The sequence below is a fragment of the Exophiala mesophila genome (assembly GCF_000836275.1).
Source record: "Exophiala mesophila strain CBS 40295 unplaced genomic scaffold supercont1.2, whole genome shotgun sequence".
Lineage (NCBI taxonomy): Eukaryota > Fungi > Ascomycota > Eurotiomycetes > Chaetothyriales > Herpotrichiellaceae > Exophiala > Exophiala mesophila.
Window position 1 is genome coordinate 618,660 of NW_015622505.1, and position 17,173 is coordinate 635,832.

Consider the following 17,173-nt stretch of genomic DNA (forward strand, 5'->3'; position numbering starts at 1 on the left):
TAGCCGTAAGTCGACGAAGACCATCTTTGACGAGGACCGAAGAAGCATATGCCACGTGACCAATTTTTGATCCTCCATCTGTCACCTCTTTCTCTCGTTGTCAACTGCACCCACCCTTTTCTTTCCTCCCTTTGATAGATTATTACTGCTTTTATTTGCTGTTTTGACTCTGCACGTCTGTGATCATGCGATAACCAAGCTCATACATTGTCACAATGTCGACATCACATCCCCATATCTCCAACACAGTTTCCTCATCGTGGTGGCGACCCTGATTCGGTCATAACATGGGCTGGATCACCACCGTCGGAGGCACCCTACTCGTTGGATTTTTGGTCTACAAGTTCCTACTACAGGACACGTCCAACGACCCGCAACGAGACTCCAAAGACACTTTTGAGGCTCTACCATCGAAACCCAACCATGCGCAGGCCCAGATCGTCGTTTCGACCACCGATGCCCAAGCCGAACTCGACAACAGCACCATATCAGAACCTCCCATTAAATTAAACCTTCCACCCAGTGATTCCTCTTCGGTGGAGGAACCAGTTCGACCCGTGTCTAATACACCAGTGAAAGAGGAGGTCCCAAAACAGGTCCCAAATTTACAACTGCCAGTGATGGCACCCCCACCCCCTCCACCACCCAGCACCAACAAGACGTCCTCCCCGCCACGACTGAATCCTCCGGCCTCGTTTGGGTCCATGGCTGCTCCGCCTCGTCCTGGCAACGGATTCGTGCGTCCTCCACCTTCTGCCGCAGCATCTTTAAGAGTTCCGCCTCAAAAAGCCCTGCTAAACACTTCCATGGCGCCGACCTCGTCCATCATGCCACCGGGCAAACAGGTTTCTCGCAAAGTCATCCTCGAACCCGGTCATTCTCCACTCGACTGGGCTGCTTTGACCAACGACCCGACAGCGCAATTACGTGGCAAAGATGCACCACCTAACCTGATTCGCGTAACACCGGCCCAGCTGAAGCACCAAAATGGAAGGAAAGGCAGAGATGCGTGGACTGTATATCACGGCAAAGTATACAATATCACGCCCTATCTTCCCTTCCATCCTGGTGGAGTTGGTGAAATTATGCGTGGCGCTGGCAAGGACTCGGTCAAGTTGTTCATGGAGGTTCACCCTTGGGTCAACTGGGAGGGCATGCTCTCTGAGTGCCTTGTGGGCATTTTCGTCTCAGAGGAGGATGAGAGTTCTACCGATCTGGATGGAATGGACTGAGCAGAGAGCCTGGAATGGTTGCATCTCGACGGTAACGAACTTTATACATGTACAGCATTCAAGGGAAGGCCTATGATACCCTATAGAAAGGTAAATCTAGACGACAGTCTGAGAAGAGGCAGACGTTTGGTGGCCATCACCAAGCGATAGACTCGGCCTTTATTGGCTTCGAGTACCCGAAAGCAGACGGATACTATCATTAGCAGTCGGTGTGTCAAGTATCTTTATTTTGTCCCATTTTATGTCATGTCTATTTGGGTGTGGGTGTTATCAACCCAGCTGGGAATGGATTCCTGCGGCTATACCACGGCGATTCTAGCTGGCGAGAACAGACCGTGTCGTTCCATGGCATGGCATGGCATAGCATGCTGTAAATCACCATAAGTCGAATGAAAGTTTTACAATTCATCCTTTTTGACGCCCTTGATGCCGACCAGTTCCGTCTCAAAGACCAGAACGCTGTTTGCAGGAATCGGACCAACCGACTGAGCACCGTAGCCCAGAGAGGGGGGAATAGTCAATCGTCTCTTCTCACCGATGCACATGTCCAAAAGACCCTCATCCCATCTGCAATACTAGTCAGCAACAAACACCATGATAACCCTCACGTCAAACCCACCCTTTAATAACCCTTCCACTACCAACTTGGAAACTCAACGGTGTTCCTCGCGAGTAGCTCGAGTCAAACTCTTTACCTCCATCTTGCAAGGTACCCGCATAGTGCACGTCGATCTTATCGCCCTTGACTGTCTTGCGTGTGCATGTTACTTCGGGGGTGAGGTACTCGATCTCCAGACCTTCGGGAATGGCGGCGGTAGGGGTGGCGATAAAGGCCAGAATGGAAAGAACGGATACGACGGATTGTAGGTAGTGCATTTTGAGGTTTTGTGCCTGAGTGGTGGCTTGGTCGTTGGCTTTTAGGTTTGAAGTGGTGAGGTAGTGTGAGGGTTGCGGTGAGCTGATGAGGACTGTAAGTAGTGGTGGGGAAGAAGAGAGAGAGTAAGTAGTGGTAAGATGGTGGGTTGGTGGATCTAATACAATATCGCCGATATGTGTCGATACTGTGTCCAAGAAGGTTGGGATTTCAACTTGAAAAGGGATCTTGCTGGAAGGCAGAGTAGGGACAATTGTATATGTGTGATGTTCAAGGGTCTCAATTGGACACCCCTCTTCGTCCTTGGGTGAAGTCGCCTTATTCGCTAAGAATCCCCGCATCCAGGAAACAAGTAGTATGGTTACCCAATCCGCAGTTTACGTAGCCATGACGATTGATCAATAGACAAATACCTCCTGAGTGGAATGATCCTATCCTGTTTTGCTCAGTACACCAGGCCGAGCAGCTTCAATCATCCAACTTGCTACCATTTGAACCATTTCGAACCGGAAAACAACCATTCTCGTACTCCAACACTTTGCCGTCAATCTGGCCATGCTCATCGAACAAAAATCATGTCCAACTTCAACCCAATCCAGTCGATGACCCTCAAGACTCATCATACACCTCTCTGAAAAGAAATTCTTGTGAAACCCACGCGGCATATGCGCTATTCAACTCGAACGTGAGCAACCTGCCCTGCGCTGCCAGCTCGAGTCAACCGCACCTCACATACTCAAAAGCGAAGATATCTGCGTGCTGACTCCTTGGTTGACCTCGTACGTCTTTCAGCTCTGTCGGATCTGGATGTGTTGCTACCCGATCTAACTGCGACACCTCGTGCTAGTTTTGGATTCTCGTTGGCTGGAGCATTTGCATTCACCTTGTCCGCTTTGAATGTGGTTGGATCTGTTGTCTTTTTTGTCGGTTTCACCACTTTGCCCTTATGAGATGCAAGAGCAGCAGATGCTGTTTGGGTTCCGGAATGTGAGGTCGAAGAACCCACCTCTTCGACGGCTCCGTGTGTCTTCGATGATGAGGCTTTGCTGAAGGGGGCATCCGTATGTTTCATTGCTTGCTTGGAAATAGCAGTCGCCGATGTTACTGATCGAGTTCGATACTTTGCAGTGAATGCCTTAATGGTTTTGGACTCGCTTGAATTCTCAGGTTCGACCTCACCGGCACCATCATGATCATCATCTCTGGCAATTTGGAAAGTCTTTGGCTTCTTGCTTGTCACTGTTTTTGTTTCGTACAGGGGTTTGCCTGGAAGTGTTTTCATATTTTTCGCTTTGTTCTGCGCCATCAATCTCTCTTTCTTCGGTTGGTCCCGGTTCTCTTTGTTAGATTCCGGCCGCACATGTCGGTAGTCTCGTGCCTTCTTTGCGGCAGGCTCTTCAGTATCTGGGTCCCCCTGGCAAGAGTCAATGCTTTTCCATAATGAATTGTTTGAAGGACTTCCTACCCGGCGACGTTTCTTGATGTGAGTCAAGGATGCAGCGGCATCGGAAGTGAGAGCGGCGAGAATCGGAAATGGGGGCAGCAACAGGGGTTGAGAACGGCCGACATCTTCAATGGATGGAGCATATGGCTCGGGGGTGACAGTCTTTGATGGAGGGTGGGCTTCTTGCGCAACAGACTTCTTTGAGGGTGTCTCTTGAGAGATGGACGTTTCAACTTCATCATCAGAATCGATGATGACTTTTCTGCGACGTCCGCTGTTCATGGAGTGTGCCGCTGGAACGGTCTGATTGTGAATCTATGTGAGTCAATCATCGAGGCTGTTGAACTCACGGTGTGCGACTTACCGATGGGCTAGCACGTTTCTTGAATGGACTGGCATCCTCCGAGCCATCCAAATCATCCGCCGCTGGTCTCTTTCTAGTGACCGGAGTTGCTGGCGGAGTCGACCCGGTTGATCCCAATGCATTGCCGTTCTGGACGGAACCCATCTGATGTCTTGTGTTGTCGTCTGTGGTTGTCGGTGACTTCTTGGTGCCTTGGATTTTGTCTTTGTGCTCGGCTTTGGTTTTGTTCAAGACACTGGTGTAGAACTGCAGTGCCTCAGCAGTGTAATGAGCAATGCCCTTGGGCAGCTCTGGTCGGCGTGTGTTGTAAGTACTGCGCATTTCCCATAGCACGTCTCTTGATCGAGCATGATATCCCCAGGGAGTGTTCGACTGCTTTGCTTTGCGCATGAGGTCGCTATGGGTGAAGCCAGGCCAAGAGTGTCTGGACGTCTTCGGGACTGGAGCAGGGGACGAACTTGGTTCAGATCGAGGCGCCGTCGACATTGGCTGGTTGATTTTCCCTGCATCCATGGTGACTGCAGTTGTGACTTCGCCTTGTAAGGTGCAATCGCTCCTGTCACTGGACGGAGTTGAGATTGGAACCTCTGCAAGACCAGAAACGTGAGTGGTGTTTGGAGAGGACATTTTGAGATCAGGTTGAAACGACAACAGAGATAAGTGAAGTGACCAGGAGTCAGACTGAGTCAGTTCGTGAACAAGGTAGTTGAAAGGCGATCGTGATGAGTTTCAGTGTTGGATCAGGTATGAGAAAGGTAGGATGGGTCGAGATTTGAGATCGAGTGTGGTGACAAGAGAGTAAGAGAGAGGGACAAGGAAAAAGGGTCGAAAGACTAAAGAATCTAGGGGAGGCTGAGGATTCTGTTCTCGAGTGTAGTCACGGACAGGTGACATCAAAGCAGTGTTAGTGAATACTACAGCCAGCCTCCTCCAAAATGGACAATCAACAACGGTCTTCACTTTTCATTCGCAAGTCAGACCAACGTCTTTTGAGGCGTATAATAAGAGGCTATTTAAATGTTCTACTGTCTTATTGAACACAAAGAACACAACGAGATATACCAATACAGTTATTGGAACGACGCTTGCCAATTTCGCTACAGAAACTATAGAGATTTCATCCTGTCACTAACGTGAAGCCGATAATGACGACCTAGACAATACACCGAGTCATCCCACGAGATCCGTTCGGATGACGCCTTCCTAGTATCCTTATTTGCCTCCTTCTTTGCGGCCATCCTTCATGAGTTGTGAGTTACGAAGTGGGTGTTGTATGGCATAGACACTGATCTGTCTAGACACGGATAGTTGACATGAAGTCGATTCTGGGGTGGAGCCTCGAATTGGTTGGATCGAGATCGGGCAGATCGGAGTGAGAGACCCACTAAATGTCTTGGCTCCATATCCAGCTCACATGACCACGTGTCAGGGCCGCGTCCCTCCGCGTTCCTTCCTCTTCGCCTTCGACACGTGAAGCTTCCACAACGCGTCGAGATTCGTACCCTCAATACCCTGACCAACAACAATACATGTAGCCATCATCCAGCCTGCGATGGATTCGCAGCTGCTCAAAGGTCTCAATGTAGCCCAGAAAGCCGCCGTCACCTCACAGGCATCCGTACTGCAGGTTCTGGCTCCTCCAGGTTCCGGCAAAACCAAAACACTCACATCCCGCGTCGCATACCTCATCGCCCACCATGGCCTCGACCCCAGAAATGTCATTTGCTGCACCTTCACCGTCAAGGCAAGTCGAGAGATGCGGGAGAGACTCCGGGAACTGGTCGGGACCGACCTTGAGTCGAAATTGGTCATGGGAACCTTCCACTCGATTTGCCGACGATACTTGATAGCTTATGGCCATTTGATTGGTTTGCCCAAACAATTCGGCATTGCAGACAACACTGCTAGCAAATCCATCATCAAACGCGTGATAAAACGACTTCAACTGTCTCTCGACTACAAGAAGGTCAAGTCGAAGATCTCGAGCCATAAAGCAAAGGGCGAGAGCTGTGAAGACTTGGCAAAGACCAAACCCAAAACTAAGGGAAACGATCATTACGATTTTGTGGCTGCATTTAAAGAGTACCAGAGTGACCTCGATAAGTCACAGCTTCTTGACTACGATGATCTACTTCTACGGTGTGTCGAACTTCTTCGGGCTTACCCAAAGTGCGTCTCCAACATAGAAGCCTTATTGATCGACGAATTTCAAGACACAAACGTCGTGCAGTTCGAGTTGATGAGGCTCTTGGCATGGCACAAGCGCAGAGTCACAATCGTTGGAGATCCTGATCAAAGCATCTACGGCTTTCGTGCAGCTGAGATCGAGAACTTGAACCGCATGAAGACAGTTTACCCAGAAACTGTGGTCATCAATCTCGAGGAGAATTATCGTTCAACCTCATCCATCCTGATGCTTGCACAGGATATCATCGAGCAAGACAAAGATCGACCACAGAAATGTTTAAAGGCCACGCATTGTCACGGGACGAAGCCGGTCCTTAGACGTCTTCCGAACCCTAACGAGGAAGCGTTGTGGATTGCCAGCGAAATCAAGCGAACCATCACCATGACTGGTGGGCTCCTTCACCGCTCGGACATTGCTATTCTAATCAGATCTGCTTACCTATCACTGTTGATTGAAAGAGCACTGGCAAAGTCGGGAATACCTTATCGAATGGTGGGCGGCCAACGTTTCTTCGACCGCGTTGAAATCAGAATCATTATCGATTATCTTCGCACTATCAGCCATCCAGACAATGATGAAGCATTCTTATCCATCATTAATGTACCCTCGCGCAAGATTGGAGAGACTACAATCGCGGAGCTTGCAAAGGTTGCCAAAGACCGAAAGATCTCTCTTTGGGCTGTCGCGCAGAAAGCCATTTCAGGAAGAATTTCGTTGCAGAAAAATCTGTCGAAGCCTGCTGAGCAAGAGCTAGGACGACTAGTGAAGCTTGTCATGCAAGCACGTCACAAAGTCGAGACGGCATTGCCTGCAAATGTGCCAAGTCAACTCATAGATCTCGTGGTCAAGTCGATCGATTTCGAGAATTATCTGAAGACCAAATACGCAGAGGACCACGAAGAGCGATTGGAAAACTTGAAAGAGTTGATTGTACAATCATCCGATGTCACAATGATTGTAAATCCCGAGGACCAACTTGCGACAATCGACGGCCTGGAACAACGGTTGGGCAACGGGGGAGATGAAGTTCTTGCACAATTTCTGGCCAACATTGTTCTCTCGTCAGACCCCACCGAAAGCGAAGAAGATCGTGATATGTCTCGTGTCACTATATCCACTATTCACTCTGCAAAAGGTCTCGAATGGCCAGTAGTGTTTCTCCCAGCGCTTTACGAGGGGTCGATCCCCCATTCACGAGCTGAAAACACTGATGAAGAACGTCGTTTGCTTTATGTTGCAGTAACACGGGCACAGGCTCTTCTAACCATGACTTTCCCTCTCGAACAGTCTCGCGACCGACTTGAATCCTCACTCTCGTCGTTTCTTCCTACGGAAATCAAGCGACATCTTGTAGAGAAGGGTCCCCTGTTCGATGATGCAACGATTACCGACATTGCTAGGACTCTTTGCCGTCCTATCCCATCGCAGGAGCAACTGGCTCGGAGCCTGGCGACCATTGATGCTAGGGACAGTGTAGCTGATGACCGATGGCCCGTCGATGGTACTCATCGTCCAATGCCAATGGCCATCTCGGAGAATAGTGCAATGCCAGAACCTGGCCTACCCTTAGCAGAGGCACTTGCTCGAGCGCGGGAACAGCGCTTTGACTCACACTCGTCAGCTAAATCCTGGCATGACAAGAAGATGACTACGATGAATGATCCTCAGTCATTTTCGACTTCGACTATGACCATGGGGTTTACCACAGCCCGACAGCATCTTAACACCGTGCCACCCGAACTATCACGAACATCATCAGACCCCTTGCCACCGACCAAGAAACCTAAGCTGGTCAAATCAGCATCTGGGCAGGGCAATATTGCTGCATTTTTCTTGAAACCAGGACAAGCATGCGCCCAGCCTAGTCGATCTAGTCCACCACGGGCGAAGAAGTTCTCTCCACCACCAGTAAGAGAGCCCTTACTACCATCGGCACCTCCATCATTCACACGGACGACCACGGTTATACCCGAGAAGGGCATACCCGAAGAATTCTCCTCTCATCGATTACACTTTCGAAATGGCATGGTCCAGAGCAAACCCTGTCCGCTGAGTGAGACAAGCGCCAACGCAACCAAACGGAAGGGCTACGGCGGTTTGTATAGCTCTTCCCCTCCTCCGCCTGATTTTGAAGAGACACACAAAGCATGTGAGGACAAGACAGTTGAGAACAAGCCAAGCACCTTCGCTCAGAAACCCAGTCCAACAAACAGGACGAACGCAGTCGCTGCACCACTGACAGACTATATTCTTTCGAAACCAGCGAGCACAATGCACGTGACAAGCATGGCGGCCCTGTCGCGAGTTGGATATTCTTCAACGGGGTCGAGAAAAACGCTTGGGGTTCGTCGGACGATGAACGGTTGGGAAAATCGAAAGAACAAGTAGATAAATGGGTAGGAGGGTTTGACAAGGGAATTATTCTTACACTGTTCTGGTACTTGTACAGGTTATTTGATTTTGATCTGGTTCGGGTTACCCTTGGAAAAGAAGCTAAGCTACATGGCGTCGAGTTCGCTGCGCACTGATACCCCTGACCTGTTGTTTTCGTTGATAGAGTTTGGGCGAATTTTACCTTTGTTGGCATGGCTTTCGCAATTGCGGAGACGAAAACATGGACTTTGTTGGGTCACTCTACTTGTAGGACTATCAATGGCCGTTTGATATACACCACGATGGCTGCATGTTGGCTCGCGCGGTGTTGTCTCATGCGATTATGAATGATAGATAGAATGTCATCATCAATCAGCCAAGGAAACAATGCGAGGTCTCTCATCCTCAAGTCATTGGAGCTTGTTGTCCTGTGTGGTTCCATTCACACAGATCAGAGTAGGGTGCTATCATAGGATCATCATCACATACAACATGACAGTTACTCTCAAGAAAAATCGAAAGATGAGTTCACCGCGGGCGCAGGATCTGCAAGATTTGGGTTCAAGTACAGATGTAACCTATCGACATGAATGGTCTCTGGACAGGAAGACGTCAGATCGGTCCACATGCACGTCTAGTAAACGTAGAGGTTTCGGATGATGATCATGCTTGTCGAGCCTCTGGTACCGAAACGAGAGGTGGCCAGAATCCTCTTGTCCTCTGCGCAGAGATGCATTCTAAAAGAAAATTTTGGTCATATCAAAAATCTTAACCGTCTTCAATCTACTTGATCCTCCACTCCAAGCCTGGACAAGTCGGGGTTGAGGAGAAAGAAAGAAGGAAGAATGAGAGAAAGAATCAAAATATCAAATTGTTCTACCAAAGCAGTGCGAGCACGACAAGGGCGCCAGATCCGATTGAGCTCAGGACAGTGAGTTGGACACGTCCAGCAGCTCCGGTGAAAGTCTCAATAGGCGAGATGGGCTTGCCGGATGAGGGGACGGCGATGGGAGTAACTGTCTGGGTGATTGCGATGGTGGTGACTGGTGTGGCAGTCACGGTGGTTTCCCAATCGCTCCAGACTGCGGACTCAGATGTAGTCGTGGCAGGGCTGACGGGAGTGCTGGTGCTTGAGGTCTCGGCCCAGTCGGCCCAGATTGGCTCAGTGGTTGTGGCTGGGCTTACGGGGACGGTCGTGGTCGAAGAGGCATAGTCCCAATCATACCAGTCGGGGTCGGAGTAGGTGGTGGTAGTCGCTGGAACCACGGGAATGGTGGTTGTGGATGTGGTTTCCCAGTCCTCCCAGTCACCGTCCACGTAGGTCGTGGTCTCTGGGGACACAGGAATGGTGGTTGTGGATGTCGTTTCCCAGTCCTCCCAGTCACCGTCTGTGTAAGTGGTTGTCGAGACCGGGCTTACAGGGGTTGTAGTGGTCTCTGGCCAGTCACTCCAAATTGCGTCGTCCTCGGTTGTGGTCGTGGTAGGAGCTGGGCCAGCAGTGGTGCTTGACCAGTCCTCCCATTGGTCAAGGGTCGAACTCGTGTCCTCGGGGAGCTTGGTCACGCTGGTAGTGGGCAATGGTCCACCCCAGTGTGAAGTAGTTGTTGGAACAGGAGGAAGGGGGGTAGTTGGACCCTGCGTACCGTGACTTGTGGTAGTAGTTGGCGTTGTGACGGGCTTTTCAGTTGTGGTAGTGGTGGTCGTGGTCGTGGTAGTAGTTGTGGTTGTGGTCGTGGTTGTTTCTGTCGTGCCTGGACTAGGTGTGACCGGAGGGAGGGTGGGAGCTGTGGTGGGAACCGTGGTCGTGGTGGTGGTGGTTGTGAGAGTGGTAGTGGGCACAACCGGGGTAGTTGTAGTGGTCAGGGTCGTGGGAGCCTGTGTGGTGGTGGTTGTAGTCGGCGCGGGTGGGGTGGTGGTTGTGGTGGTCGTGGTGGTTGTAGTGGTTGTAGTGGTTGTTGTAGTGGTTGTAGTCGGCGCGGGTGGGGTTGTGGTGGTGGTGGTCGTCGTCGTCGTAGGCGTCGTCGTTGTGGTAGTCGTGGTACTTGTCGTGGTTGTGGTTGTGGTTGTGGTAGTCGTGGTTGTGGTTGTGGTCGTGGTCGTGGTGACTGGCCTATCCCTAAGTTGATAGATCTTGACCGATGCGACGTCCCAGTATGCCTCGGAGAATTCGGAAGGATTGCTTCCGACATAGACAGAGCATTTTTGTTGACGAGTCGAGGCAGCGCAGCCATTACCGCTCCAGGTAGCATCGCCAAAGTCACCTGAAAAACTATTAGATAACAGAGTCAACACGGAGGCTTCCCTCATGACTTACCGCAGAATGTGGTGTCAAAGATGATTCTATGGTTCCTGAAGTTGGCGTCGATGTTGGCATTAGGGCCATTGAAGATGGACGATGGCGTTCCCCACAAGCTTGGATCAGGAGAGCCGGAAGTGATGTCTGCGGGAATACCATTTCGGGGGAAGAACCAGATCTTGATAGCATCCGAGGTCCATTCCATGGCGTAGACACCACCACCGATTGCGTTGAAACTTGGGCCATAGCTGGTGGAGCGACGATCAAAAGACGCGCATCCAGCAGCATTGTTGTTCGCAGCGTTGGGATAGTACTGGCAGTCATTGCCGTTGGGGGTACCAGTCTGATCACGTTGGAGCACCGTGAAAGTGTTGCCAGTGTGGAGCGCGGAAAGAACGCTGCCTTGGTTGTTGGCGCCCTCGAAGATGTCGATTTCTCCGTTATATGGCCAGGTGCCATCTCCCAATGTCCAAAAAGCAGGCCAGGTACCGCAGCCTTGAGAGGTTCTAGTAGTGGGCGCATGCTTGATGTCAGCGATGAAAAGACCCTTTGTCCATTGCTTGGTGGACTCGATTCTGACACTTGGACGGCCAACACCGTTAATGCCCCAATAGGCGGCATTGCCATCATAAGTGTTGCTAGAGTCGACCTTCATTTGAGCGGATCCGCCATTGAGAGAGATGAGGCCATTTCTCTGGGCGCTGCTTCTGTCGACGTATCTGAAGGCGTGTTAATTCAGTTTAGTCAGGGCAAAGGGAAGAGAGCAACGGACGTGACGAAACCATGTGTAGGGTCAGCTTCCTGGTGACGGTTAGCATGGTTTTTGCAGTGTAGGATCGAAGAGCCTCCTTACGGAAAAGAAGTTGAAGCCATCGAAGAAGGAGGCACCGGAGTAGTCAGTGTCCAAGGCATAGTAGGTCTCGGCACGGGGAACCAATGCATGTGGAATGGCAGAAGAAATTGAGGGGGAAATCAAAGACAAAACAGAAAGGAGAGTGGTGCTCGACCTCAGAAAGAGTGATGAGGAAGGCATATTGTAAAGGAATGGCAGCACAAGGCTATGTCAAATTGAACGACGGCAACAACAGCATGAGGAAAGCAAGAAGCACAGAAGCAAAGAGGAAGGCCCCGATGCTATATTGTCATGGCATGACGGTGGATTGGATGAATGCCGGAAGACGGCAAACAAGCATAGCCTCACAGTCCCTCACCGATGAAGGCGCCAATCTCATGCGCAGAAAAATGAGCCAACATCGGAGGCGTGGTCCAGAAGTGACAGATTCGGATTCATCTGGGGTGGCCCAGCTGTGGCCACTTCACGTGGGAAATTGAGAATTGGCCGCCGAAGAGGGTCATTGGTAGAGAGAGTGTGGGTGTTGAAATGGTCCACTTGTCTGAAGCCGACATTTGCGACTCCAGTGCATGCGAGTCTACCAAAAACATGGCGAGCATCCGAGGTCGGCTAGGCCCGATGCTCCACGCCTCAGGGACAAGGGCTTTATTGTTATGACGGTGACGTGGATGGGTGTTCGTAAGAGGTGGCTTGGATGGGTTGAGGGTCAAGTCAGGTTAAGATTCAATAGAGTTTGCGCGGGTGATTGGCGGCAGGGATATTCTAGACAGTACTCCGTATGGAATTGTGATGGTGGAAAATGCCAGAGCGAAGCATGGCCGGCATGATTGGACAACAAGGGGTCGACGATGAGACCCAATAGACAATGGGCTATGGAGCTCTTGGAAGCGAGAATGGATGGCGTCAAACTCGAGATGGCCAAGTGGGAGACAGGAAGTTCAAAAAGGAGATACTTCTGTATACTTAAACAGGGGCTTGCCTGAATCCGGCTGGCGTTCCAGTTTTGGACGCGTTTTTTCTGTCGAGGCTCCGTCTTGTAATGGAAACAAATTTCCCCTGAGAAGCCCAGCCGGCAATGGTGGGTGCTAGCTCCGTTCTGGCTCATTCTATTCTTGTGCTTTTTTCAGGAGGGGCACAAATGTGGTGGTATACATGACGATGGTGGCACGATTTGCTAGGATGAATACGCTTCGCGTCTTGCAACATCCCAACAGGCAATGTCCCTTCAGTTCAGCCTTCATCAATGTTTGATATACACTTTTTTCGCATTGAGTTTCCAGGCAGGAACCCCTGGCACGTGCTGCCTCACAAAATTATGTGCTTGGCTTGAGGCTCTTGCGCTTGGGCCACTTATGGCTTGCCATAAGCCATCGGGTGAAGCACAGGCCACACCGTTGTGCTGTCACTGTCACTATTGTTTCAACCTTTGCCTTCCTCGCCTTCATGCCCTTCTAGCATCACGTGTTAGACACATCACATGACACCCCGTGACTCTTCTTCCACCTCCCGCCTAACATCCACGTTCAACCTGGCCAAACTCGCTTGAGGCACCGTAAGAAATTATCATCAAATCAGATATGATGCCAACATGCGCTTACCCACGTTTACCGGCCCTACGTGATGTTATGCACTTGGCCAGGAGTGCCAGGGCTGCCAACAAGGCAACTTCCAGGTATTTGGCCATGATCGAATCCCAGGTCCCAACTCCAACTTGTGCATTCACTGTCCATGCCTCTTCGAGCATGTGCGATGAAAGTGTTATCGCCTTGTGACTCTTGAACCCTTCTCCCCGTTACTGGGCTGTTCATTATTTTCCTGCCTCTCACCGAGGGGGGACACAACATTATGAAGTTGCTATGATCCTTTCTTCAGCTTGATCCTGTTTCCAAGCTATCCCGCTCCTGTTTGCTCCCACTACTGCAGCGACCGCCATGAGGCTGTGGAGCGCGGTCACACAGTCGCAGAAAGCCTGGCCACGTGATGAGGAAGACCGCATCATCCTTTTCAAGTTGCCGCCATTGGTGAGTCTCAGACCCAGCTCATTCTTTTGAAATCATTTGACAAAGCTGAATTATTGACTTGTCTATGGACAAAGGTCAATCTGAACACTCCCGCAGAAGCAGCATCTGATACAAAGTCTAATAATAAGTCCGCCGTCGCAAAGACTTTGACCTCAACATCGATATCGAACCTCCCAGCAGAAGTCATTCACAACATTGTTGCATTTCTCCACCCCCTCGACCGGGTTTGTCTCGGCCTGAGCAGTAAAAAGCTCGCCTCTGGAGTGCTGTCAGCGCCGCGGCTGTCTCCGAACACATCTCCGAACACATGGGGTTGGTTCAACCGAACAGACAACACGTACCTCGCCCCCGATTGCTACACCCTGATCCTCCGACTCGCACACGGCTGGGTGAACAAAGACCGGTGGCGATACTGCTGGACCTGTAACAAGATCGTGACTCGAGACCCACAGTACTTTGAAACTCGACTGCGACGTACCAAGAAGCCGCGGTGGAGCACCCAGCTCAACGTCGAGCAGGAGGTGTGGACCGAGTGGACCAAGGACCAGAGATGCGACCATCTCATTCGCATGTGGTCTTTAGACCGAGGAGAGGATAGCAGCAGTCTATTTTGCGACTTGTGTCGGAGCACCCAGATGGCAGAACCGGCAAGGCATCCCTCACAGTGTCCCAAGTGTCTGGAAGCCGAATTGACGTACAAGTTTAAACCCAACCGTTGGCCGCAGAGAAGGAGAATTCTCGAAGACATCGCATGGATTCTCATAGTTGGTCCCGTGTGTGTCGCAATCGTGGTTCTAGGGCTTCTGGAGAAGTGCTTCCCTACGTGGCCTTTTCTGGTCAAGCTAAAGGCAGAAGGGCTCATTTAAGCTTGATGTATCTAAACAAGGTGATCAAACCCTTCCGAGAACGACAAACAGAGTGGAAAGATTTCGAGGCAATAAATGACTTCTTGATTCAGATGTTTCAATTGAAACAAACATTTCCTCCAACCATGTCTTCTTCGCACCGGCCCCCTGCTTCTTACATTCACAATGATATAATGGAAAAAGGGGTATCTCCATGAACGGCAGGCTCGCACCGCGTAGGTCCAAGATTACATGGTGTTTTTTTGTAACTGCCTTACAGCCGATGTTGTCCACGCTCAAGGTTGACAGCCTAGAACGACATCGCAGCTTCTTGGGTATGTCTTCTTCATCTGCGCTCGTCGGGAGCTACACTATCTGGGTCGTCGAAGGTTTGTTGATTATGATTATGTCCGACGGTAGTCGCATCATGGAACCGGGTATGCTCGCCACCCACGCCGTTACGTGCCAATCCACTCTGCGACTGGGATGTGGTGGATGATGAGATCCCCGAGCTCGTGAGTGATGTTTCCCCGACGTCGACTGGAGGCAGCTCTTGTCTGCTCATGATCGGCTCGAGCTTGTCACCGTCGAAGCCACTATGGTGATGCTGCGACTGCTGGTGGGCATGTACAGCCGCATCAGCATCAGGGGCGACTGCGGAGCTGCGACGACGAGTTGCTGCGGCCGATGCACTACTGGCAACTCCAGACACAGATTGTCGATGTCGGCCAGCGAGTGTGTCAAACGGGTCAGCCGAAACCTGAAACAGAGATTGCTTGCGTTCGCGGACTTCGTAGGCCTCGGCCGGGGTACTGCCAGTCTCGCCAATTCCGGCGATTTCGGCAACTGCGCATTCAGAGTCAGAGATATGAGAACATTAAAGAGTGTCATCGATGTCAAATTGGCGGCACAGGGGCACTCACGAGATACTCGTTTGCGGCCGTAGTATGGGTCGTTGAGTGGTTCCATTCCTCCAGAGGAACTTTTGCTGAACCGTCTAACATCGACCCCGGTAGCGCTATATTTTCGCTCCCGATTGTAGAATTCTTGTTCTGGTGTCAGTCCAGTCTTTCCAACATCGACAATCTCGGCCTCTGTGGACGGTGTCAGTATAGGCAGTTGGAAGACAGGTCATGAATCATGGCAGACTTGAAACCGATCTCCGTCCGTAGTAAGGATCATCTTGTGGCTCCATTCCACCCTTCCTACTATTGCTGAATCTTCTCACATCGACTCCAGTAGCACTGTACTTTCTTTCGCGGTTGTAAAACTCCTGCTCAGGTGACAATCCCGTGTACCCGACATCCTTGATCAGCTCGTCTACGGAGAGAGATGGGTATCAGTATCATCAATGAAGGAGGCGGTGGGGCTAGAAGCCTACCAGGGACTGGTTTGCGATTGTAATATGGATCCGCTGTTCCAACCATGTTGAAAGATTTAGTGCTGGACAAGAATGACTGGGACTGGAAGGGCAGAGTGAGCCAGAGACTTCCAAATGAGGTATATATAAGTGCAGGTGGTTCAAGGTTCAAGGCCGATGCTGCGGCTGGATGAGTCTGAGCGCAGGCAGCTGCGAGAGGATGAGAGTTTGGGACAGGTGGGGATGAGAAGAAGAAGGCATTGTACGTGGACTACCAGCAGGGTAAGACGGGAATGATTGGCGAGAATCGGGCTCGATTACGGGCTGGGAGGGCATTGTACAGGTGCCGACCAGTGGATGGCGTAGTTTTGATAGACATGAGTGGTGACTCTGTCTTCTGATCACGGTCGAGATGGTATGATGAGAGTGGGAACCCCGCTTTGGTGCACGGAGAAATAGAGCTGCAGGACCGGGGGGAGGTTGCGGAGGAGTGAAGGCTGGGGAAAGGCTTCGCGAGCAGCGACAGACACATGACGAGTTGAGGAGATGTCATCCGATAGCCTCGAAGAACTACTGCTGCGCTAGTAGAGGCGTGAGTTCGAGCGATATCCAGTAAGCATGAGGCAAAGGCCATCCAGCTTTGGCCTAAACGAGTCGTTGACGTAGCTGGGGATGTGCGGGAGTGTAGAACTCTGTTCAAGCATTAGCTTGGCTTGAGGCTTCGATGATTTTGGATCTGCCAGGTCTGCTCACTTGACAAGAAGCAGGGGTCATTCCCTTGATCTGTAATCAATGTGTCTTTGGTACTAAGGAAAGCCATCTACCCATTCCCACCCACAGGAATCTGATCTGGATTGTCTCGCACAATTATTCGGTGGATGCTGGCACCATGCTAGAAACAAGGGCTCAGAGGATTATGATCACTACTGTAACGGCAACCAATAAGCGTTGTCAATGGAAAGGGCCGATTAGTGGTTGATCGGCCGAGGGCCGAGGGGCTACCCCAGAGGCGGGAGCAGGGCAGATGGGATAAGCAGCTGGCGAGATGGGGCGATGGGCGGCGGGGTCGAGATCTCGACTGAACGAGGCCTAAGAAGCCCACCAAGGCCCTTAATAATCAAAGCATTGGTTGATCTTGGGTGGGACCCTCGTTAAGCAACCACAAGCAGCAAAACCCAAGACACCAGTTTATTTTTACATGGACGTACCTTCTAACATCACAATGAACTGCGTGTGCCTGCCTCTCATCCCTTCGGTAGGTGCCCAGTAACACAAGCTGTTCCTTCCTAACCGTGGCTATTGGTGCCTCCTGCTACTGCATGT

General features: G+C 51.0%; 7 protein-coding genes across 7 annotated transcripts; 3 read left to right on the forward strand and 4 right to left on the reverse strand.

The window, feature by feature from the left end:
* The first annotated feature begins 125 nt into the window (after positions 1-125).
* On the forward strand, positions 126-1,638 carry PV10_02142 (uncharacterized protein). Its single transcript, XM_016366425.1, has one exon. The coding sequence runs from the start codon at positions 288-290 to the stop codon at positions 1,230-1,232; it is 945 nt and encodes a 314-aa protein (XP_016225943.1). The 5' UTR covers positions 126-287; the 3' UTR covers positions 1,233-1,638.
* On the reverse strand, positions 1,346-2,364 carry PV10_02143 (uncharacterized protein). Its single transcript, XM_016366426.1, has 2 exons — positions 1,852-2,364; positions 1,346-1,799 (listed from the first exon to the last, which is right to left on the reverse strand). Exons 1-2 carry the CDS (start codon positions 2,106-2,108, stop codon positions 1,631-1,633), a joined length of 426 nt encoding a protein of 141 aa, XP_016225944.1. The 5' UTR covers positions 2,109-2,364; the 3' UTR covers positions 1,346-1,630.
* A 478-nt stretch (positions 2,365-2,842) lies between these two features.
* PV10_02144 (uncharacterized protein) lies at positions 2,843-4,541 on the reverse strand (the record flags this gene model as incomplete). The annotated part of the gene is made up of 2 exons (XM_016366427.1): positions 2,843-3,865; positions 3,915-4,541. 2 exons carry the CDS (start codon positions 4,539-4,541, stop codon positions 2,843-2,845), a joined length of 1,650 nt encoding a protein of 549 aa, XP_016225945.1.
* Positions 4,542-5,431: 890 nt separating this feature from the next.
* On the forward strand, positions 5,432-8,757 carry PV10_02145 (uncharacterized protein). The gene has a single exon (XM_016366428.1). The coding sequence runs from the start codon at positions 5,467-5,469 to the stop codon at positions 8,488-8,490; it is 3,024 nt and encodes a 1,007-aa protein (XP_016225946.1). The 5' UTR covers positions 5,432-5,466; the 3' UTR covers positions 8,491-8,757.
* Positions 8,758-8,852: 95 nt separating this feature from the next.
* Positions 8,853-11,909, reverse strand: PV10_02146 (uncharacterized protein). Its single transcript, XM_016366429.1, has 4 exons — positions 11,625-11,909; positions 11,544-11,572; positions 10,790-11,490; positions 8,853-10,736 (listed from the first exon to the last, which is right to left on the reverse strand). The coding sequence occupies exons 1-4, from the start codon at positions 11,802-11,804 to the stop codon at positions 9,352-9,354; spliced, it is 2,295 nt and encodes a 764-aa protein (XP_016225947.1). The 5' UTR covers positions 11,805-11,909; the 3' UTR covers positions 8,853-9,351.
* Positions 11,910-13,314: 1,405 nt separating this feature from the next.
* PV10_02147 (uncharacterized protein) lies at positions 13,315-14,511 on the forward strand (the record flags this gene model as incomplete). Its single annotated transcript, XM_016366430.1, has 2 exons — positions 13,315-13,645; positions 13,720-14,511. Exons 1-2 carry the CDS (start codon positions 13,556-13,558, stop codon positions 14,509-14,511), a joined length of 882 nt encoding a protein of 293 aa, XP_016225948.1. The 5' UTR covers positions 13,315-13,555.
* Positions 14,512-14,631: 120 nt separating this feature from the next.
* On the reverse strand, positions 14,632-15,917 carry PV10_02148 (uncharacterized protein; the record flags this gene model as incomplete). The annotated part of the gene is made up of 4 exons (XM_016366431.1): positions 14,632-15,336; positions 15,414-15,584; positions 15,640-15,810; positions 15,872-15,917. 4 exons carry the CDS (start codon positions 15,915-15,917, stop codon positions 14,837-14,839), a joined length of 888 nt encoding a protein of 295 aa, XP_016225949.1. The 3' UTR covers positions 14,632-14,836.
* Between the last annotated feature and the right edge of the window lie 1,256 nt (positions 15,918-17,173).

Excerpts from the sequence above, each read along its gene's own strand:
- PV10_02142 (XM_016366425.1), top strand. The coding sequence starts at position 288 with ATGGGCTGGATCACCACCGTCGGAGGCACCCTACTCGTTGGATTTTTG.
- PV10_02143 (XM_016366426.1), bottom strand. The coding sequence starts at position 2,108 with ATGCACTACCTACAATCCGTCGTATCCGTTCTTTCCATTCTGGCCTTT. Across the intron at positions 1,800-1,851 it reads AGTGGAAGGGTTATTAAAGG|ATGGGATGAGGGTCTTTTGG; the intron begins GTGGGTTTGACG and ends CTAGTATTGCAG.
- PV10_02145 (XM_016366428.1), top strand. The coding sequence starts at position 5,467 with ATGGATTCGCAGCTGCTCAAAGGTCTCAATGTAGCCCAGAAAGCCGCC.
- PV10_02146 (XM_016366429.1), bottom strand. The coding sequence starts at position 11,804 with ATGCCTTCCTCATCACTCTTTCTGAGGTCGAGCACCACTCTCCTTTCT. Across the intron at positions 11,491-11,543 it reads CCTACACATGGTTTCGTCAC|ATACGTCGACAGAAGCAGCG; the intron begins GTCCGTTGCTCT and ends ACACGCCTTCAG. Across the intron at positions 10,737-10,789 it reads CTTTGACACCACATTCTGCG|GTGACTTTGGCGATGCTACC; the intron begins GTAAGTCATGAG and ends ATAGTTTTTCAG.